The sequence below is a fragment of the Nycticebus coucang genome, chromosome 16 (assembly GCF_027406575.1).
Source record: "Nycticebus coucang isolate mNycCou1 chromosome 16, mNycCou1.pri, whole genome shotgun sequence".
In the NCBI taxonomy this organism is placed as follows: Eukaryota; Metazoa; Chordata; class Mammalia; order Primates; family Lorisidae; genus Nycticebus; species Nycticebus coucang.
Window position 1 is genome coordinate 26,398,743 of NC_069795.1, and position 22,377 is coordinate 26,421,119.

A 22,377-nucleotide genomic window follows, 5' to 3' on the forward strand; every position below is an offset into this window, starting at 1 on the left:
AACATATGTAGAGTTCAGTACCATCCAGTTTCAGGTATCCACTGGGCATTGCAGAATGTATCTCCCCATGGGTAAGTGGGAACTACTTTAATTATATCAGTTCTGTTCCTGCTTTGTCTGGGCTGCTATAACAGAATACTATGGACTGTGTGGCATAAACAACAGAAATTCATTTCTCATAGTTTTAGAGGCTTGTAAGCTCAAAATCAAGGTGCCAGCAGATTGGGTGTTTGGTGAAGGCAGGCTTCCTGGTTTGCTATTTGTCTTCTTGTATCCTCACTTACTGAGGAGCAGAGTGATCATCCCTCTTCTTATGAAGGCACTAATAACTTCATTCTAAAGACCCAAATTCCAAATACCATCATATTGGGGACACAGTAGTCTTCAACATATGAATCTATAGGGGTGGGGGTGGGGGGACACCAACGTTGAGTTCACAGCAGCTTTCTTCTTTCGGTCTTCTAAAAAGGAGGGTCCTAATTCTTTTTGGATTTTTGTGATTTTGACTCAGGAGGAAAGAGAGCTGAGGCAAAGGATCTGAAGCAAACAGCCAGGGCAAGTTTTGAAAGGGTCACAGAAGCAGCTACTATGTGCAAGAGAAGAGGATGAGAGAGAAAAGAAATTTCTGGACAAATTTTGAGTAATGTTTGTGACTACCTAGCTATTTTATTAATCTGTAGTTATCAGTAATTTCATTACATTGTTATGATTTTCACATAACACATCTCCTAGAATAGTCTAAGGTGTAAATAACTAGTACCCACTCTAATGTACTAGTAAGTAGCCCTAGTCCTAAAACAGTATAATTTTTTTTTTACAAATAAAGTTCATTGTACTGGTTTTGGGTTTGTATATTAATACTGCTAGAAAATTATTTTGAGTTGCTAATAGGCTATACTCCACAAATATCAGTAATAAAACTTCAAAATATTCATAAAATTGCACAGAAAACATGATCCCAGGCCTAGTGGACAGTAAGGAACCTGGTCAATAGACTGTGAAGCCTGAACATTCAGTTTGTTACTAATTTATAACATGTTTTAGTTCTTTTTTATTAATAATAATAGCTAGCAAAGAAAAACTGTAGGAATGTATCCTTCTGGCTCGTTTGATGTGTAAGAGTGCTTTCACAAAACTAACACCACGGTGCCAATTCAATATAAAACGTTGGAAAGATGTTCCTTCTCTTCTTCATAAAGTTAATGTTCCTTTACCATATTTGTATTTGTTCAAAGATTAAGCTTTGTTTCTGAAAAGTCCTTAAGTATCAGCGTCTCACAAATAGAAAGCTTGGACTCTCAGGCTCCTCTCCCTTGGCCAACATCCCTGGTGCCTCTCCTTTGCGCAAGATACTGCAGCCAGCGCCCTTGCTGGGAGGGCGCTACCGATAGCGGGCCAGAGAAGGGTCCGAATGGGAGTTTTAACCAAATTGCTTAAAATATAGCAAGGGGATTGGATGGGCGCCTAACATGCCTGTAAGTTATTGGTACAGCAAGAAGGAAGAGGAAAAGTCCATTAAATGCAAAGTTCCCTTTCCCGTCTAGTCCGTGTGCCCCGCGAAGACCCGGGTTTGCTGTGGGTAGAACTCTCTATCCCGGGCGGGGGTATCAGAGCGAAAAGAGAAAAAAGAAGAAAAGGACGAGGCAGCAGAGGAGACCCCCGAAAGTTGGCTCGGCAGGTAGGGCGGCCCCGCTGGGGCTTGTCCTGCCCACAGCGCGGCACGTTCCCAGGTGCGGAAGCCCACGGCGCAGGGAGCCTCGCCGTCGGTACCCAAGGTCCACGCCCGGCGCGTGGCAACGCCGAGGATGTGTCGTCGCCCGCGCGCAGCGCGGCCCGGGGCTCGGGGCGGACTCGAGACAAAGCTCCGCCCTCCGGCTCCTCCCCTTGTGGTGCGCGAGCCGGTCCCGCGCGGCGCCAACCTTTTCCCGGGTCATCGCCCCTCCCCTCTTCCGGGCCGCGAGCCCCCAGCGCGCAGCCTCGGGGCCGCGCTCAGTCGTGCGCGCGCTCTCCGCCCGCCCGCCCGCCAGCCTGCCCGCCAGTCCTCTCAGCGCGCGCTCGGCCGCCCGACGACGCGGGAGCGGCACGCGCCGGACGAAGGTAGCTGCGCTCTCTGTAGCTGAGCCCCGGCCCGCTGAGGCGGTGTCCTCGGTTCCCGGCCAAGGCACGGTCGGGACCGCTGAATCTGTGACCCTAAAGCGGCGGCATTGGTGGTGAGGAGACCGGCCGGCGGGAGGCAGACATGGCGGGGCTGAGGGCATCGTGGGGGAGGGTGGTCCGGGCGCCCCTGCGGCCACGTCGAAGGCTCGCGGGCAGGCGGTGCGGGGAGGAGCGGGGAGGGCGCGGGGTGGAACTGGGCTGCGTGGGCTCCCGCTCCGCGGCTGGGGGCTGCGGGGGCGGCCGGCGCGCGCGGCTCACCCCGGGACCCTCGGTGGGCTCCGGAGGGCGGAGACGCCGCCTCGGGGCTCCTGCCACGTTTCCGCAGCGGGTTACCTTCCGCCTCGGGGTGGGCGACTTCGTCGGCGGTTTTCTGCAGCCCGGACGCCGCTCGCCGTCCGGAGGGGCGCGCCTGAGGGAAGCCGGTCCTCGAACCCGGGACCACCCGGTGTCCGGCCGCCCGCGGGGCGGGCGCACCCTGGCCGGGGTGTTGTCGGGGCAGGCCGGCCCTTCCCCCGAACTTGGGGGAAAACCAGATAGCAGAAGTTGGACGCAGCGCGCAGGCCGGCCTTTCGAGAGTGGGCGGAGAGGTTCGCTGCCGCCTCTCCGCGCTGTCTGAGCGCCCCGGCGGGAGTGCTTAGCAGGGGGCTTCGATAGCTTCAAAAAGTCGGACTCCCGGCCCTTCGGAATATTCTGTCCCTCCCCGGGGCCGGAGCCCGCTCGCTAACGCCGCGAAGCTGGGCACGGGGCTCCCCCAGCCCGGGGAACGTCTGTCGGGAGACCGAATTGTTTCTAGAAACGGTTGCGATTAGCTTTCGTTATAAGGGAGGGAGAAGTACAAAGTTGTGAACTACTAACAGGCCGGCTTGCCTTCCCCGCGTTCCATCCACGCAGCTGCGAGCGGAGGAGCCTGTGGAACAAAGTAGAACTTGACGAGCCGCCGAGCCGCCGCGGCGGTGACGACGGCCCGGTGACGTCACCGTGCGATATTTAAAATGCGAGGTTTGCTCCGCGTGTGGGTGGGGAACTGCGGCTCCGCACTCGGGGCGCACTGCTGACTTCTGCTTCTTCCTCCCCGGCTTCATCACTCTCCCGCTTCTACCTTTTGCTGCTCCTAGAATGCTCCTAGCGGGGGTGGGCTGATTTTTCAGCTGTTCCAGTCATTCTTTCGAACAGAAAAAAAAAAAACAACAACCTGAAGTCTATGAGTCATCTTATATTACAACCAAAAGCAAGGACTAAATGGTTGTTTCCTTCCTTCCTTCCTTCCTTTTTATTTTTTGGACATAAAGCGGAGCAAACAAAAACAGGACCCTAAACTCTCACGTCTAGCACATAGTGGACACATTTAATGAATGGAAATGATCTAGTTAAGGATAAAGTACATTTCTTTAGTGTGGTTTCTTGTTTTCGTTGGTGGGGTGAAGGCTAATGTAGTTCCATCAGCAACTTTCTTCCCAGACCTTATATTAAATTGTCTTGGGTTTTTCTTTTCTTCGTAACGTGGTGAGTATAAACGTGGCTTTATAAAGTGGAAATGGCTCACATTTTTCAGGAGAAGTCTGCACAGCAGTTGTGGTAGGCTGGGGTTATGTATGCCTGCCGGTTGTGTGTGGACCGGTGCCCACTGCCTGGTAACTGGCTCTAGAAAGTGAATTTGGCATTTTAGGGTTCCAGGAGGAAAGTTTGGGTATCTTCCCATTCAGAATCAGGGTGGCTGTGGTTGCCAGCACACCTCTCAAATAGTTCTATAGAATTTATTTCACAGTAAGGTTCCTTGTTTGAATTTGCACATGGAGTAAAACAGTCATCATAAAGAGATTTAAAGAGCAGTTTGAAAGAAGGAAAAGAAAGCTGACAAAATCAGCTTTGTTTTTAGAATGTGTAAGAAATACAAACTATTGCTAGGTTAGTTGCTTTTTGTACCAAACAACAGAGGCTATATGTCTTTAATATGTAATTGGTTCCCAAAAAGTTTATGTTGTTTACTAAATGCAGCAACTGAATAACTCCAAGTTATTTACAGCAGCCAAATGAATGAGCTCACTGAGTATAGACAAGAATATATGTCAAAACAATTTCATGACAGGGCTTTTGCCTTTATGGATTAATCAGTGATAAATCATGTCTGCCATTCTAAAAAAGTCCTTCTTTGGGGTAGTCCAAAATGCATCTCATATTGCTGATTATTTCCTTTAGTTTGATTTTCTTGGGATGACCCTGATTTTCCTTCTGTTACATATGCCCTGATAGAGTCACTCTTTATTCTGTGCCTTAACTTTTAGGTAAATTATCCTTGTTCCTGAGAGAGTACTTACAGAAACTCAATACTAATTTTTTTAATGTATAACAGCTTTGAGATGTAATTCATATGCCATATAATTAACCCACTTAAAATGTATAAGATGTACAGTTTGATGGTTTTAATATGTTTGTAGAGTTGTACAGCCATCATCATAATTAATTTTAGAGTTAACTGTAATCTTAGTATTACTCCTCTTTTTCCCTGAATCCCTCCTGGCCTGTGACATCTAATGTACTTTCTATCTGTATAGTTTTGCCTATTCTGAATATCTATCAATGGAATCGTATAATATGCAGTTATTTTCGACTGGCTTCTTTCCCTTAGCATAAAATATTCAAAATTTGCCCATGTTACAGCTTTTCAGTACTTTATTCTTTTTAATTGCTGAGGTATATACTGTATATGATATGCCACTTTGTCCATTCATCAGTTGGTGAACATATAGATAATTTTGGGGGGGGGGATATTACAAATAATGCTGCTAAGGATATTTGTCTACAAGGTTTTGGTGTGGACATGTTTTCATTTCTCTTGGGTACATGGGTAGAATTGCTTGATCATAATTCTATGGTAACTGGTAACTCTTATGTTTAACCTTTCTGGGAACTGCCAAACTTTTCCAAAATGGCTCGACACAGTACAGTATTTCAGAGTGAACGTTTTTTTTTAAAGTTTTAATCATGTCACAGAATTTTAGTTTGTCGTACTAAATATTGACACACTTAGTATAAACTGTACAATATCGTTTGTTCTAGTACTTCTTTTTGAGTGATCTCTAATTTTATTTTAGCCAACCAGAGCAATTTGGTGTGCTCTCTTTACTAAACATCTTCACAAAGCTAAGTGATAAGGTTTTTAAATAGTATTTTATAATAAGATCTTTATGGCATAAACATAAAAGTCAGTGATTGTTCCCTACTCCAGACATGAGCCAGTGGAATCTAAGATAAAATTGGAGGGAGGAAGGTAAGCTATCAAGAAAGGATATTTTGTATAGCTTTATCTGCGGTTTTTATATTTTGTCTTCTTGAAAAATCCTTTTTTATCTTTGCAGAGGAAAAACATGAAGAACGAAATTGCTGCTGTTGTCTTCTTTTTCACAAGGCTAGTTCGAAAACATGATAAGTTGAAAAAAGAGGCCGTTGAGAGGTTTGCTGAGAAATTGACTCTAATACTTCAAGAAAAATATAAAAATCACTGGTATCCAGAAAAACCATCAAAAGGACAGGCTTACAGGTAAAGGCTTGGATAGTTGTACTGGACCAAGTGAAGAGGCTGATCAGCTTTTGAAAAGGGTGGAATTCCAGAGGACTGAAGGATATTCAGACCATGCCTGTCATAGTTCTATCTGCAAAATATGGAACTCTAGGGTGTCTAGGTATTTTCTCCTTAATCATTTTAAAATACAAGCAAGTATCAGGTGATGGGGTTCCAGTATCCTGCCGAGGCTGGGGATGCCAATGCTAGAGGGGTATAAGTTACTCTTTTGTGGTTACGTCTGGCTCCTGACTTTTTCTCAGTATATCACAGATACTCGGGGTCTTTCACAATTCTAGAGGACCCCTAATCACCCGTTTAATGGGCATAGAAGAGTTGAGGGAAATTAATCTTCTTGTATGTAAAAGTAAATTACATCATACATGTTTTTTGAAGAAAAAGTTTTATTAGAGAAAGATACCTAATGTGTTCTTAGCACTAATAGGAATCTCATTTATACTATGCCTGATTTTTTGTGGTAGAAGCAAGTGTGACCACTTTGTAGGTTAGGATAACTCACCTTTGATCTACAACTGGTAAATACTAGTTCTGGGATTTGAACCCAGGTCTCACTGATCTAAGTACTCATAGACTTTGTGCACACCACAGTGCCATCATTTCCTTGGCATTAAGAAGGAGAGAATTCCCATTCATAGCTGTCTTTTGTATTCTGGTTTATAAGGTACACTTACAGCTTTGAATAAAGAGGAGCAGGCTCCTGTAAAACAAGTCCTGACATGCTCATTCCATAGTATTTATGTGATTGCTCAGGAACCTGGTTTGAGAATATTTTTGCTAAACTTAGCTGTCAAACCTTGCCCCATTTGTGGATGTGGCCACAAAAAATAAGTGGAACAGCTATGACTATGTTAGGTAGGTAGTTATGATCAGCTTTCCTGGGAAGGAGGACAAGGCAGGTCCCCCCTCAACCCCATGCCCCACCTTAATTCTGTCCCAAGTGATTGCTCACATTTGAGGAAGTAGGGACCATCAGTCCCTCCAGTCTACCAAATCAGAACTTGATTCTCATTTTCTCTGTACGTCTTCAGTTCTGATAGAGTGAACGGCTTTTGGGAGTTAGAGGTATCAAATTTTTTAATACTGGTCTAATTGACATTGGATGAAGGCTTTTGGAAGTATGAACCACCATACTAATATTGAAAAAGGAAGCACTGTCAAGTAAATACCTAAAGGTCAGACAGTGTACAATTTCATTTCCATTAATTCTAAAAACTTGGGGGAAAGTCAGACAAGATTAAATTGGCATGTGATCAGAAGTATCATTATTAAGTCATTTTGAAGCTGTCTTTGAAGTAGAAAACTATTAAACTTAATAGTGGGTTGTTACCATTATAAATATGAATAGAATATAAGATTAACCAGAGTTAGTAGACACTCTTCAATCCATAGAGTACTTGGAGTGTTAACTTTTTCCCAAAATGTTGATACATTAAAATTGTTTCTGTGCAATAAAAGCAAGTAAAATGCTTGTGGGGAATGGTTTGGCAGTATTACCAAATCCATAGAAATAGTTATACCTTTGTAATAGTAAGTCTCCTAAGAATCTATTCTAGAAGCATAATCAGAAATGCAGATAGATATGTATGAATATGAATGTTTTTTACAATTTGTAATTGCAAAAGATTAGAAATAACTAAACTGTCAGCATTAAGTAAATGATAGACTATTTTTATCCAACTTTTAAAATTTTGTTTTTGAAGAATAGTTAATGGATAAGTAGTCCATCTACAGTATGTAGAGTAAGAAAAAAGCATAAAAATACGTAAGGTAGGCAGTGCCCGTAGCTCAGTGGGTACGGCACTGGCCACATATGCTGAGGCTGGTGGGTTTGAAACCTGTCTGGGCCAGCTAAAACAACAAAAAAGAAAAATAGCCAGGCGTTGTGGCGGGCGTCTGTGGTCCCAGCTATTTGGGAGGCTGAGGCAAGAGAATTGCTTAAGCCCAAGAGTTTGAGGTTGCTGGTGAGCTGTGACTTAGGGCACTATACCCAGGGCGACAGCTTGAGGCTCTGTCTCAAAAAAGTTATTAAGAAAGGTGGTGCCGGCTGGGCGTGGTGGCTCACGCCTGTAGTCCCAGCACTGTGGGAGGCTGAGGCGGGTGGATTGTCTGAGCTCAGAAGTTTGAGACCAGTATGAGCAGCAGTGAGCCAGAGTAAGACCCCGTCTCTACTAACAACATCAAAAACAGCCAGACATTGTGCTGGGCATCTGTAATCCCAGCTACTGGGGAGGCAGTGGGAAAGAACACCACCAGAGGAAGAAGAAAATGTGAACAAAAAAGAAAGAGTACCTCAAATGAAGAAGAATGAACAAGCAACTGAAATAAAAAAAAAAATAATTCTCTTTAAAAAAAGAAAAGAAAGGCAGTGCCTATGGCTCAAAGGAGTAGGAGACGGCCCCATATACTGGAGGTGGCAGGTTCAAACCCAGCCCCGGCCAAAAACTGCAAAAAAGTTATTAATAGGGCGGCACCTGTGGCTCAAGGAGTAGGGTGCTGGCCCCATATACTGGGGGTGGCGGGTTCAAGCCCGGCCCCCACCAAAACTGCCAAAAAAAAAAAATAGTTACTAATATTTAATATTATTTAGAAACCTTTGTTATTAACTTATCTGAGGAGAACTTTCTCGTTTTTTCAAATGAAAATTGAAACCAAGTTTTTATAAAAACTTTAAATCATGCATCACTCTTAATATCACTGTATTTCATGGTATTGTTATTATTTATCAATTACCTTGTATTTCTGTATTTTATAGCTTCATGTCTGAGGAAGAAGTGGAATGACTTAGTTAAACTCATCCAATAATAGAACTAGTACCAAAACCCAGGTTTTCTTGACTATTGGCTATAGACAAAAAACTATCATAGCTTACATTTCCTTAAATATTTATTTAGCATTTAATTTAACAAAATGCATCTTTTTATATTCATTCTAGTAGCTGTCTTTGGACATTACATTAGATAGATATATGTTAAAGAAAAATGAAACAGAGACTTTTTAGAATTTTTTTCTTAAATCTTGAGTAACAAAAGTTAAATGAAGTAAGCCAATAACGTGTTAGGTAATTTAATCATAAGTAAGTGATGTAAATAGTTCTCTGTCCTTGACTGGGTCTATGTTTATAGAACAATTACAGGTAAGACAAAGAGTGCCCTCTTAATAACTTTATTTTTTGGAATGTATTAATAAAAGCAAGCTAATGAGAGATCAAAACTTCTCACAGGAATTTCCAAGTATCATTTGAAACATTAATTGAGGTCTTTCATTAGACATTTTGTTGTATGGGAACTTGGCCTACAAAAACTTTCATTTCTCTTCTCCATTTGGGATAGGTAAGTTCTTGGGTTTTCTACCAGGGTATTTATTTATTTTTTTATTACTGTACTGTTACCTTGGCAAGTACTATAGACACAGTGATATTTAAGATTAGTTTCAATCCATTAATGTAACTCTACTTTGTTGTAGATGCATTCGTGTCAATAAGTTTCAGAGAGTTGATCCTGATGTCCTGAAAGCTTGTGAGAACAGCTGCATCTTGTACAGTGACCTGGGCTTGCCAAAGGAGCTTACTCTCTGGGTAGACCCATGTGAGGTGTGCTGTCGGTGAGTTCTTGAGTCTGGTAGTTGCATTGATTACTGTGCCATAACTGATTTTATGAAATTCTCTTATGTATGGTCTGCCTGTAGTTTATGGCCAGGAGCTGGTGGTTTAGCTTTTTCAGATATAAATTTTGTGAACTATTCTCCTGAAGGTGATTATGAACTGGTTACATTCCTGCCTTTACTAGAAAAAAACTCAGAAACTGGGCATGGTTCTTGGAGAAATTTGCCGAGAAATTTATTATAGGCCAAGAAGTAGAACATAGACTAATCTGGATTATTCTAGGTCATTTTCTTTTTTTAAGAAAGAAGCAAATCCCAAATAATACTAGATAACAACTTCCGGGTAGCCTCACTTTCTGTTTGTCTCTATTCTCCCTCCTTCCCACTTTTTGATTTTTTAAGTGACTGAGTAGTATATTCATGGTTTGTTTTTTTCTTTTTATAATGCAATTACTCTTCCCATCTCCTGATGAACAGACTTAAAAAAGATGAGTGCACTAGGTATGAAATCTATTTGAAGGTATGAAATCTGTTTGAATTCCATTCACTCAAAAAAATGTTTATTGTGGCCTAGGCACTTTTAGTTGTGTGGTTTTCAAAAATCAAAGCAATATTCCAGGCCGTGTGTCATAGCTAGCACTCAAGCTCAGGAGTTCAAGACCAGCCTCAGCAAGAGAGACTCTGTCACTACTTAAAAAAAAAAAAAAAAAAAAACAATTAGAAAAATCAGCTGGGTTGTGATGGGTGCCTGTAGTCCTAGCTACTTGGGAAGCTGACACAGCAGGATTGCTTGAATCCAGGAGTTTAAAGTGAGCTAGGCTAATGCCATGCTACTCTAACCTGGGGCAAAAGAATGAGATTCTGTTTCAAAAAAAAAAAAGTAGGCCAGGTGCAGTGGCTCACACCTGTAATCCTAACACTCTGGGAGGCCAAGGCCGGTGCATTGCTTGAGCTCATGACTTTGAAAGCAGCCTGAGCAAAAGCAAGACCCTGTCTCTACTAAAAATAGAAAAACTGAGGTAAGAGGATCGCTTGAGCCCAAGAGTTGGAGGTTGCTGTGAGCCATGGCACTAACCAGGGTGACAGCTTGAGACTCTGTCTCAAAACAAAAAAATTCGGTAGGTAGTTCAAAGGTAGTAATGGAGAAGAAAAGATGAGCAAATTACAACATAGGCTGACTTGTGCTATAAAAGAAGTGGATACAAAAAGCAGGGGTTTAGGTAACACAAAGGGAAAAGTTATTGCATCTGCTGGGGAGTCAGGAAAGACTAGGCTGAGCTGGGATGGGAAGGATGAGTCAGGGTTGACCAGGTGTTAAGGTGGGAAGGACATTCCATGGAGACAAACAGAATGAAAAGAGACATAGAATCCCTGCAAAAATTTTCCTATGGCCATCTTTTTTAAGGTATTTCTCTGGTTTTGTGACGTAATTCACCTGATCACCTGGCCTTTCTGTTGACCTGCTCTTTGATGCAATCCCCACCATTCTCCAAAGATGGTCACAGACTTTGACCTGATCACCAACAGTGAAAGTGGGTGTAAAAACAGTGCTAAAATAAATGGTGGTCTTTCATAATTTTATCAAGACCATCCTCATAGATTACTACCTCATTTGCCAGTGGTTGATAATATAAGATTATTGCTTTGGGAAACCAAGCATAGAGGTTTATGGAGGTGTAAAGATTCTCCTATACCTTTTTCTCGGTAGAAAAAGAAGAGCAGTCCATCTTGAAGTTTAGGTCTGAGGAAGTGAAACATTTTGGATTCTGAGACTAATTAAGGACTTAGACTAGTGTCAGACTTCGGAGATTTTAGCCGCTGAACCTCGACAAAAGACCTCAGTTTATAAGAAAAAGCTGTCAAAACATTACTTTATTGAATTGGTTACTTTTTTTAAGAGACAAGAGTCTCCGTCACCCTCAGTATGTGTCGTGGTCATAGCTCACAGCAACCTCTAACTCTTGGGCTTAAGCAATTCTCTTGCCTCAGCCTCCCAAGTAGGTGGGACTACAGGCGCCCGCCACAACATCCATCTATTTTTGTTGCGGTTGCCATTGCTGTTTTAGCTGGCTGGGGCAGGGTTCCAACACCGTATATGGGGCCAGTGCCCTACCCACTGAGCCACAGGCGCTGCCCTGAATTGGTTACTTTTTTATTTGACCTGCACTTACATCCCGGATGGCTGTATTATTAAATGCAATTGTGTAATTTCTCAACCCATAAAAAATGAGAAGCAGCATTTGAAGCATAGTGTTCACAGTAGTCTAAAGCTACAAAAATGTCATATGGTCTGGCCTAGAGGCAAGAGTGAAAAAGCTAAAGGGTCAGCAGAATTATATTATTACAAATTTAGAGAGTGTAGTTAATATTAAATATGATCCTAAATCATCAGGGAATTTTTTTTTTTTTTTTGGTCCAGGGATATTTAAGAAGTTGGCAGTTATATAAACTTTTTGGATATATTTAGTAAGTCTCATCACCTAAAGATAAAAATTTTAGTTAGATGGACAGTCTACTTAAGTGGACACTCCATTACTTGATGATGCCTAATAATTAAAAAACACTGCTTTCACCTTATTAATTTTTAAAAATCTTTGTGTTTAGTAGCCTTTTAATAGTTTCATAGTTAAAATTTTGCCAGAAATGTGTGTGATGTCATTTTTAATAATAATTACCGTTAGAATGTAGCATGCTCATTCAGAGATAATAAATCCCTCAAAAGAAACTTGGTTTCTGACTACAGAAACTAGCAGGGGACTGACTACAAGTGGTTATTAGAGTAACCTGAGATAATTAAGAAATACTTATGGACCCAAATTAGAAAGAAAAATACCCTGAAAATTAAAACAAAGCTGATCCAGTAGTTACACAATTGAATAAATATCCGAGAATCTTTAAAAACAGTAACTCATTGGTATACTAGAGACTGAGATTGTAAAAAAAAAATTGAGGGGCCATTCTGGGTCATTTCACACCTGTAATCCTAGACTCTAGGAGGCTGAGGTCGGAGGATCCCTTGAGCTCAGGAGTTGGAGACCACCGGAGCAAGAGTTGAGACTGCAAAATTAGCCAGGGCTCTAGCGGGCATCTGAAGTCCAGCTACTCAGGAGGCTGAAACTAGGACTTTGGGGTTGCTATGAGCTGGGCACTCTAGCCTGGAGCAACAGAGTGAGATTCAGTCTAGTTTCAAAAAAAGAAAATTGAGATGCTCCCAGAGAGATATTCTTCATAGTCCTTAGTTACTCTTTAGAAAAAAATGATAGAAGAGTTCAAAGTGCCATATAGTTAGAAAGATTATCACTATTTGAAATATTTGGGAGGATACAGAATAGATAGATCTTCCTATGAGAAGGTCAGAATAGCTGTCAGCTTATTATCTTAACATATTTGACAACTTTGGTAGTTTCTGCATTTTTTTTTTCTGATAGCACCACATACTGATTTGTTTGAAAATAACTAAATTAGCCTTAATGTCTTAATAAATGCATCAGTGAAAAATGGAAAGTTTAAAAGTTGTCCGTCTATTATTGATTCTTCTAAGGCATTGGTTCTCAACCTGTGGGTTGAGACCCCTTTTTTAACAATGAAAATACATTGTGGCATTAGGAAGGTTGGGAACCACTTGTTCTAAGGCATTGAGTACACCTTCTAATGTTAATAATAAAGTCAAGCAGCTTCTGTTACCAGGAAGAGAAAGCCCTCATACCAAAATTCTACAAAGGGAAAAGTACAGAACCTAATTGGATGTCAAAGAAATCTCGTTTAATAAAGCTGACCCCTGAGTCATTCGACGGCAGCCCTTGATTTAGGTTTCTGTTTCTACAAAGGCAGGGATTTTTCTCAAATTTCTTGTTCTGATTTGCTTGAATTTTTACTTCATTAATGAGCAAAACTGAAGATTAGCCTAAGTCCAGTCCATTGTTAATATTACTGGCAATTAACATATGAATTAACTTTTAATTGTGTTGAAATTTGTTGAATCTTCAAACTCTGAGGAGGACAGACTGGTAAATTTCCATTGCTAAAACCTTATGCTAAGTCAACTTGAAAGTACACAAATTCAGGGTTGTGAAACTCAGAAGTTGAAGATTAACCAGTATCTGGCCACTTTCTAGGGCTTCCTCATCCAGCAGGAAGAAAACCAAGGGCTGGGGAAATTAAGTGATTTGCCTCTGCTTACAGAGCTACTTAGTGGCAAAGATAGTCAATGACAGAGCCAGAGTAAGAAACCAGTCTAATACTCTTTCCGCTATCCTCTGTCAACTCTTTATATGAAGTAAACTTTTAAAAAGTAGAAAAGGGAGTTATGTACCATAGTAAGGCAGTTACTTACTTACGGCTTCATTCAGCCTGTGGGAATGGAAGACAGGACAACTTCATGAAGAAACAGAACTCATCTATGAGGCTAATTTCCACATAAATTTTCAAAGGCTTTATACACATAGCAGTTAAGCCATTTACTAATCTTGATTCGGAAATAATTTGAGACGCGTTATCTTGTAATAAAATGAATTGACAGCAATTAACCCTATTTTACTATTGAATCAAAAGCTTGACATTTCCACTTGAAATTATTTATTTTTATCTTTTTTAGAATTATTTTAATTTTGTTTCCAACTTTAATTACATGTTGTATATTAATTTCTTAACAATTTCCTTTGCCCTAACACTTCCTAGAAGTTACTCAAAAGTTTTTACATTGTGGATCTATTTAAGTAGATTTGTGGGTTTCTTTGTCCTCTGAATAAAAACTTTTGGTTTTACTTTTACTGCTCATAATGCTACTTTCTCTCATTGAAGAATTTTTTTCTCTTCTTTTTGTTTTTTTTTTTTTAGTAACTAGACATCTAGGTTACATATTTTGGCAATTACTTTCTTTAAATCAAAGCCTTCAAAAATGTTTTGAAAGGGCAAGAGGTTTATGGTGAGAAGTTTGAGGACTTTCCATGAGGAAAACAATATAATCTAAGCAAAATCTCTTTATATTCCTGAGCCCTAATCTTTTTCTTCAACCTCACTAATTGCCTTTGTTCTCCTTTTTTGTCAGTGTGAATATAAGAAACACAGGCCTTTTTTATCTAATCAGGGTAAAAGTCTCATAGGAGATTTCTAGTTGATTTGTGATTTGAATTACCAGGAAATACTATATTTAAAAATACATTAGAAAAATTTAAAGATAGGCTGAGCATGGTGGCTCATACTTGTAATTCTAGCACTTTCGGAGACTCAGATAGAATTGCTTGAGACTAGCGTAGGCAACATTTGTTTTTTTGTAAATAAATAAATAAAAGCATGTGGAGAATGCCTATAGTCCTAGCTACTTAGGAGGCTGAGGTGGCAGGATTACTTGAGTCTAGGAATTCAGCCTTGGCCAAGCGATGATGGTACCACTGCACTCCAGCCTGGGTGACAGAGCAAGACCTTATCGCTTAAAAAATATACATATATGGGTGTGTGTGTGTGTGTGTATATATATATATGTGTGTGTATGTATGCATAGACATTAGAAATACATTAGAAATTTTATTGTACAACTGGTTTTATTGGCATATATAAAATTAATCAAAACCATGATTTCTTGATATTTTAAACAATTTTTTTAGGACTGAGTAGAAAAAGTTGGAAAAAACTGTGGAGTTACTTTTATGTGTATTTAAATAAATGAAAAGTTAAAATTGTGCATCCAGGTGTGGTGGCTCACACCTGTAACTCTAACACTCTGGGAGGCTGAGGTGGGTGGATTGCTTGAGCTCACGAGTTCAAGACCAGCCTGAGCAAAAAGAAAAAAAAAAGTGAGACCCCATCTCTACTTAAAAAAAAAAAAAAAACCCTAGAAAAACTTAGGCAAGAGGATCACTTGAGTCGAAGTTGGAGGTTGTTGTGAGCTATGACACTCTACCCTGGGTGACAGCTTGAGTCTCTGTTAAGAATTGTGGCTAGCTTGCTGGCATGGAGCTGGGTTGAAATGCTACATTTGTATGGTCTGTTCTGGGATGGTTCCTTCTATCCCTTGCACCCATAGCATGTCCAGACCTGTTTAACTTTTTATGGACATTTTTTGATTTGCTGATAGAACTTCAAAGATTCAATTTTATCCTTAGGTATGGAGAGAAAAACAATGCATTCATTGTTGCCAGCTTTGAAAATGAGGATGAGAACAAGGACGAGATCTCCAAGAAAGTTACCAGAGCCCTTGATAAAGTTACCTCTGATTATCATTCAGGATCTTCTTCCTCAGATGAAGAAACAAGTAAGGAAGTGGAAGTGAAACCCAATTCGGTGACTGCAACACCAAGCCCAGTGTACCAGGTAACCACAAAATGGCTCTGTATTGAAGGGCATGAGCAGCAAAGCTTGCAAGGGTTATTCCAGGTTGTCCAAGGTTTCTGATTTGAGGTTCTGGATTACAGTTTTTGCCTTTCCCACATTGAGGGAAAGCTGCTGCTTTGACATGTAAATAAGCATCCTGAGTCATTTTATCAAAGGTTGCCCTTACCACACAATAACTAGGATATTTTATATTTACTTTAAAAAAGTGTGGCAAAAAAACAGGAAAGTCAATGATAAAACATTCCTGATATTTTAGAATTCCTTGTTTTACTCAAAAATATAAACTTTTTTTATACTCATTATTGCTGTTTTGTGTTTTTGTGATTAACCTTCTTTCTCTTTCCATGATTAAAGAGAAACTTCACTAAATTATATTTTGATTAAATTTTTACTCCCTTTTTGCTTTCACAGTTAAGAGAGTGAAAAGGCTAATGTGCATGTATTTATAGATTCATTCACTTATTTATATCTACATACCAAAGAACATTTAATACCCTTTTAAAAATCCTTAACGTTCCTAAACAGAAGTATTTTAAAGTCTGAACAATTTAAAGACATCTTTTGACTTGAGCCTTATTCTGTACATATAATTATTTCTAATTTTTTAAGGCACCTATTTTTATTTGCCATGTGTTTTTATTAATTTGACTTAATTACATTTAATGAAATGTTGGATTTATGGAAGAATTGAATAAATGGAAATTTGCACCTAATAAGCAAAGTATTGGAGTTTTGAGTTTGAGAAACAAAACTTTTAAATTCAGCATATATTTATGTTCTGAACATTATTTCAGTGTAATGATGTTTCATCTTTTTTTTAGTTCACTTACTCTTAGACTTGAAGGAAATGTCGTGAAAATTATATTTTAGGGATATGTATTTACATATTATAACATGTAACATGTGCCTGCTTTGTAAAACTTTAGATAATATAGCAGTATAATAGTGAGAAGTCCTTTCCCCAATGCTGTTCTATAAAGGCATTTAGCATCTGGTTTAGGGAAAAGGGATATTATATCCTTCCAGAGAGATTCCCTATATAATAACACGCCAACAAAATATTTGTATTTCAGGGTCATTCGTAAAACATTTGATGTAAATATTTGGCACATTTTTTTCTCTGTGTGATGTAATATATACTGCAAATTACCTTTAATGAATTTCCTAGAATTTATTCAAATGTATGGCAGTTTTACTTCAGAATTTTATTTGTTGTTACTTAACCACACAAGAACATAAGTTCTCCAATTAAATTGATGGCTGCTAATTTTTAATAAGTAAATTGACCTTTAAATTTTAGGTTTTATTTAATGTTAAATTGCATTTATTTTCTCCCATGTTGAAAGAATATTAGGATAACAGAAAAGCTTGCAAATCGGGGTGTCTCTTATGTGCTTTTTAAGAAAAAACATTTCTCCTTGACAACTATTACTCATTAACGAAACAGTTCTTAACAGAGAAGCATTGCTATTAGAAGTCCTTGTGTAGAAAGCTAGTACAAGGGGTGTACTTTGGGCCAGGTACGGTGGCTCACACCTATAATCCTAGCACTCTGGGAGGCCGAAGTGGGTATATTGCCTGAGCTCACAAGTTCGAGACCAGCCTAAGCAAGAGTGAGACCCTGTCTCTAAAAAAATAGCTGGTGTTGTGCCGGGCACTTGTAGTCCCAGCTACTCGGGAGGCTGAGGCAAGAGAATCGCTTGAGCCCCAGAGTTGGAGGTTGCTGTGAGCTGTGATGCCAGGGCACTCTACCTAGGGTGACACATTGAGACTGTCTTAAAAAAAAAATAGGGGCAGCTCCTGTGGCTCAGTGGAGTAGGGCGCCAGCCCCATATGCTGGAGGTGGCAGGTTCAAACCCAGCCCCAGCCAAAACTGCAAAAAAAAAAAAATAAATAAAATAAATAGTGCCCCCAAACAGCTCTTTCCCAAATTGAGAAGTAAAGATTAGGTCGGGCAGGTGTATTGCCTGAGCTCAGGAGTTTGAAGCCAGCCTGAGCTAGAGTGAGACCAGACCCTGTCTCTAAAAATAGCCAGGTGTTGTTGCCAGGTGCCTGTAGTCCCGGCTACTCAGGATGCTGAGGCACGAGGATCTCTTAAGCCCAAGAGTTTGAGGTTGCTGTGAGCTATGAAGCCACAGTACTCTACCAAAGGCAATAAAATGAGACCATGTCTTAAAGAAGTAGACATTATACCAGTTTTTCCCAAATTGATCTGCAGATCCAACTTTTATCAATTTTGAAAAGTTTTTCTAGAAAGTGAGAAATTGATACAAAATTTTAAAGAGGGGGGTGGTGCCTGTGGCTCAGTGGGTAGGGTACCGACCCCATATACCAAGGGTGATGGGTTTGAACTCGCCCCTGGTCAAACTGCAACAAAAAAATAGCTGGGCATTGTGACAGGCGCCTGTAGTCTCAGCTACTCAGGAGGCTGAGGCAAGAGAATCGCCTAAGCCCAGGAGTGGGAGGTTGCTGTGAGCTGTGACGCTATGGCACTAGACTGAGGGTGATAAAAGCGAAATTTTTTTAAAATTTTCAAAAAAAATTTTTAAAAAGGAAGATGGACAGGTATAGTGTGTGCCATAATCCCAACACTCTGGGAGGCCAAAGTAGGAGGATCACTTAAGACCAGGAATTTGAGACCACCCCAGGGAGCATAGTAAGACCTCTTCTCTACAAAAATTTTTAAAAAATTATCTGGTTGTGTCAGCATGCCTCTATGGTCCTTAGCTCCCTGGGAGGCTGAGGTGGAGTCTAGAGCTGAGGAGTTTAAAAAAGTGAGAGAACTCACACTAATGTAAAACTTATTATATATTCATCCAGACACTGTGGTAATGGTTTAAAGATACTCAAATATGGCTAGGCACAGTTGCTCGCTCCTGTAATCCTAACTTTTTGAGAGGCCTGCATGAGAGGATTGCTTGAGACCAGCCTGGGAAATAGCAAGACCCCTATCTTTACAAAATAAAAAACTAGCCACATGAAATGGTGTGTGTACCGGTAGTCCCAGGGAGCCTGAGCCACGAAGATTGTGTGTGCACCCAAGAGTTTGAGCTGCAGCAGTGAGGTATGATTGCATCACTGCACTCCAGCCTAGAAGACAGAGCAAGACCGTATCTCTTAAAAAAAAGGAGATAATACAAATTCATTAGTGGAGAGTCCAGCAATAGACCCACATCTATCTATCTATATATATGTATGTAGTGTGGGGTTTTATTTTAACCTTACAGCCAGCAGGAAGGAAAAAAGGCTTGTATTTTCTCTTTTTTTTAAGGATAGGTCTTACTCTGTTGCCTAGGCTGGAAGAATACAGTGGTATAATTGTGGCTTATATAGCCTCAAACTCCTGGGCTCAAGCTATCTGCTTGCTTCATCCTCCTGAGTAGGTGGGACTACAGGCACGGCTAATAATCTTTATGAAAGTTTTTTGTAGAGACCGGGTCTTAGTAAGTTGTAGGGGTTTTTTTCTTTTGTGTTTTACAAAGTTGCCATAGCAGTTGAATGGGGAAAGTCTTCAAGAAATAGTGCCAAAGCAATTAGGTGGTCTGTAGAGTGGAAAAAGAAAAATGAACCTTGACACCATACGTTAAAAAATTGATTTCAGATGGATTATAGACCTAAACATAAAAGCTAAATCTGATACTTTAGAAGAAAACAGGGAGATACAATCTTTACTATCTTAAGATAGGTAAAGATTTCTTCTAAGAAAAAAATTTGATACATTGGACTAAATAAAAATAAAAATCTTTCTACTCAAATCGTTAAGAAAATGAATGTGCAAACCACAGTGGTGATCACCTCCTTAAGTTGACTGAATTTTCATAGACTGGACATGTACATATATTGGTAGGCCTATAAACAGCGGGCCTATTTCCTTATGTTGACCACTTTGTTATAATCCCTTGGGCAGTCAATTTGCAGAGGCTACTGTACTTGTAAAGTCATTCCTATAAATTGGTAGTAAAAAACAAATGACCCAATTAAAAATAATGGGCAAAAGATGTGAATAAATACTGTGCAAAAAAAGTTATGTGGGGGGCGGCACCTGTGGCTCAGTGAGTAGGGTGCCAGCCCCATATACCGAGGGTAGTGGGTTTGAACTCAGCCCCAGGCAAACTGCAGCAAAAAACAGCCAGGTGGGCGGCGCCTGTGGCTCAGTCGGTAAGGCGCCGGCCCCATATGCCGAGGGTGGCGCGTTCAAACCCAGCCCCGGCCAAACTGCAACAAAAAATAAAAATAGCTGGGCGTTGTGGCGGGCGCCTGTAGTCCCAGCTACTCGGGAGGCTGAAGCAAGAGAATCGCACAGGAGTTGGAGGTTGCTGTGAGCTGTGTGAGGCCACGGCACTCTACCAAGGGCCATAAAGTTTTTTTCTGTCTCTACAAAAAAAAAAAAAAAAACAGCCAGGCATTGTGGTGGGTGCCTGTGGTCCCAGCTACTTGGGAGGCTGAGGCAAAAGAATTGTCTACGCCCAGGAGCTGGAGGTTGCCTGTGAGCTGTGACACTGCTGCACTCTACCAAAGGCAATAGGGTGAGACTGTCTCTAAAAAAAAAAAAAAAAAAAGTTATGTGAATGTCCATTCAACAAATGAAAAGGTGTTCAGCTTCATTTGTCATTAGAGAAATGTAGATTAAAACAACATGACACACTAGTTCTTCTAGAACCTCTAAAGTCTGACAGAAAATATTGGCAAGGATGTGAAGCAGTTATAGATAGCTATTGGCGTGAGTGTAAAATGGTACAACTGCTTTGGAAAACTGGTGCTTACAAAGTTAAATATGCATTTACCTTATTTCTCTTCAGTTTCACTCCTTAGTATTTACCAAGAGAATATAAATATATGTCTACAAAGGCTTGTACTTTTATTGTGCAGTTATTCATTGTAGTTACATATTGTACACCTTTTTTTTTAATTTTAAGAAATGGGATCTTGCTCTTTTTCCCAGGCTAGAGTGCAGTGACATAATGATAGCTCACTACAACCTCAAACTCTTGTCCTGAGCTCACACGATTCTCCTGGCTCAGCCTCCCAAGTAGTTGGGACTATACGCATTAACCACCATGCCTGGCCTCCTTCTGAATTTTCTGTCATATGAATGTAATGGTATACAGAATATAAATAATTTTTGCAAAACTGTACTTAGAAGGGCAAATTAGAGATCAGAGAAATCTAAAACTCATAAGAGTACTGTATTTGAGTTTATTAATTTCCTCATGCATTCAGAAAACATCAATCACCTTTGATTTTTCACATATTTGTACCATAGGAGTTCACTTAAACCTTCTCTTAGGGTTATGGATGAGTGATTTTGTCTGTTTTTTTTTTTTTTTTTGGCCGGGGCTGGGTTTGAACCCGCCACCTTCGGCATATGGGACCAGCGCTCTACCCCTTTGAGCCACAGGCGCCGCCCTGTTTTTGTTTTGTTTTTGTTTTTTTTAATTTCAGTGTGCTTGTTTATTCTTCTTTGTTTGAAGTACTCCTTTTTTGTTGATTTTCTTCTTCCTCTGGCGGTGCTGGCTGTTTTTGATGTTGTTAGTAGAGACGGGGTTTTGCTCTGGCTCACCGCTGCTCATACTGGTCTTGAACCTCTGAGCTCAGACAATCCACCCGCCTCGGCCTCCCACAGCGCTGGGACTACAGGCGTGAGCCACCACGCCTGGCCACTTTTGTCTGTTTTTAATCTAGAAGATTACCTAGTCTTGACATAACATGGGACTAATTTTTCCTTTGAGTTAATGCTTAGTGCTTTCTCTTCCCTACAGATTTCGGAACTGATATTCCCACCTCTTCCAGTGTGGCATCCGTTGCCCAGAAAAAAGCCAGGAATGTACAGAGGGAATGGCCATCAGAACCACTACCCTCCTCCTGTTCCATTTGGTTATCCAAATCAGGGAAGGAAGAATAAACCATACCGTCCAATTCCAGTCACATGGGTACCTCCTCCTGGAATGCATTGTGACCGGAATCACTGGATTAATCCTCACATGTTAGCACCTCACTAGCTTCTTTTGATTTTGTTGGTACCATGTTGAGAGAAAGGTAGAATAAACCTTACCACGCATTGAAAGTTAAAAGTTCATACTAATAGCAGTGAAGTTAGATGGACCAAACCATCAAACTTATTTTTATAGAAGTTACTGAGAATAATCTTTCTTAAAAATATATATGCACTTTAGATATATTGATATAGTTTGGGAAACTTTATTAAAGTTAGTCAAGTGCCTGAGTTTTTATTATTGGACTTGAGTATTTATATATTGTGCATCAACTCTTGAATATGAGAACACTGTAGGAGTGGATGATCTGTTGTAGCACCTTTGAGCATTTACTTTATGGAGCATTTACTTTATGGAGTGTATGTAAATTATTTATATACAAGGAGATCTATTTTATGTCGTTTAGAAAAATTGCGTGAAATCATGTAGTTGCAAATAAAAAGTAGTTTGAGGCATGACGATGTGTGTTTCCATTCTGTGTCTAAAAAGAAGAGCTGAGGACATTTCATGTCAGTGTATTTAAATATTTATCAAAAATACTAAACAAAGGCCAGCCACAGTGGCTCACGCCTGTAATCCTAGCATTCTGGGAGGCTGAGGCAGGTGGATTGCTTGAGCTCAGGAGTTTGAGGCTGAGCAAGAGCGAGACCCTGTCTCTAAGAATAGCTGGGCATTGTGGTCAGAGCCTGTAATCCCAGCTATTTGGGAGGCTGAGAC

General features: G+C 40.4%; 1 protein-coding gene across 4 annotated transcripts; it reads left to right on the forward strand.

Moving 5' to 3' along the window:
* The first annotated feature begins 1,111 nt into the window (after window positions 1-1,111).
* BTG3 (BTG anti-proliferation factor 3) lies at window positions 1,112-22,118 on the forward strand. 4 transcript variants are annotated; one of them, XM_053564801.1, is made up of 5 exons: window positions 1,112-1,678; window positions 5,514-5,695; window positions 9,200-9,337; window positions 15,439-15,646; window positions 21,427-22,118. In XM_053564801.1, the coding sequence occupies exons 1-5, from the start codon at window positions 1,520-1,522 to the stop codon at window positions 21,664-21,666; spliced, it is 927 nt and encodes a 308-aa protein (XP_053420776.1). In that variant the 5' UTR covers window positions 1,112-1,519; the 3' UTR covers window positions 21,667-22,118. The 4 variants fall into 4 exon arrangements, with proteins under 4 accessions (XP_053420776.1, XP_053420777.1, XP_053420778.1 ...); XM_053564802.1 differs by lacking the exon at window positions 1,112-1,678 and adding an exon at window positions 1,976-2,210; XM_053564803.1 differs by lacking the exon at window positions 1,112-1,678 and adding an exon at window positions 2,003-2,097.
* Window positions 22,119-22,377: the final 259 nt, after the last annotated feature.

Excerpts from the sequence above, each read along its gene's own strand:
- BTG3 (XM_053564801.1), top strand. The coding sequence starts at position 1,520 with ATGCAAAGTTCCCTTTCCCGTCTAGTCCGTGTGCCCCGCGAAGACCCG. Across the intron at positions 5,696-9,199 it reads TCAAAAGGACAGGCTTACAG|ATGCATTCGTGTCAATAAGT; the intron begins GTAAAGGCTTGG and ends ACTTTGTTGTAG. Across the intron at positions 15,647-21,426 it reads CACCAAGCCCAGTGTACCAG|ATTTCGGAACTGATATTCCC; the intron begins GTAACCACAAAA and ends TCTTCCCTACAG.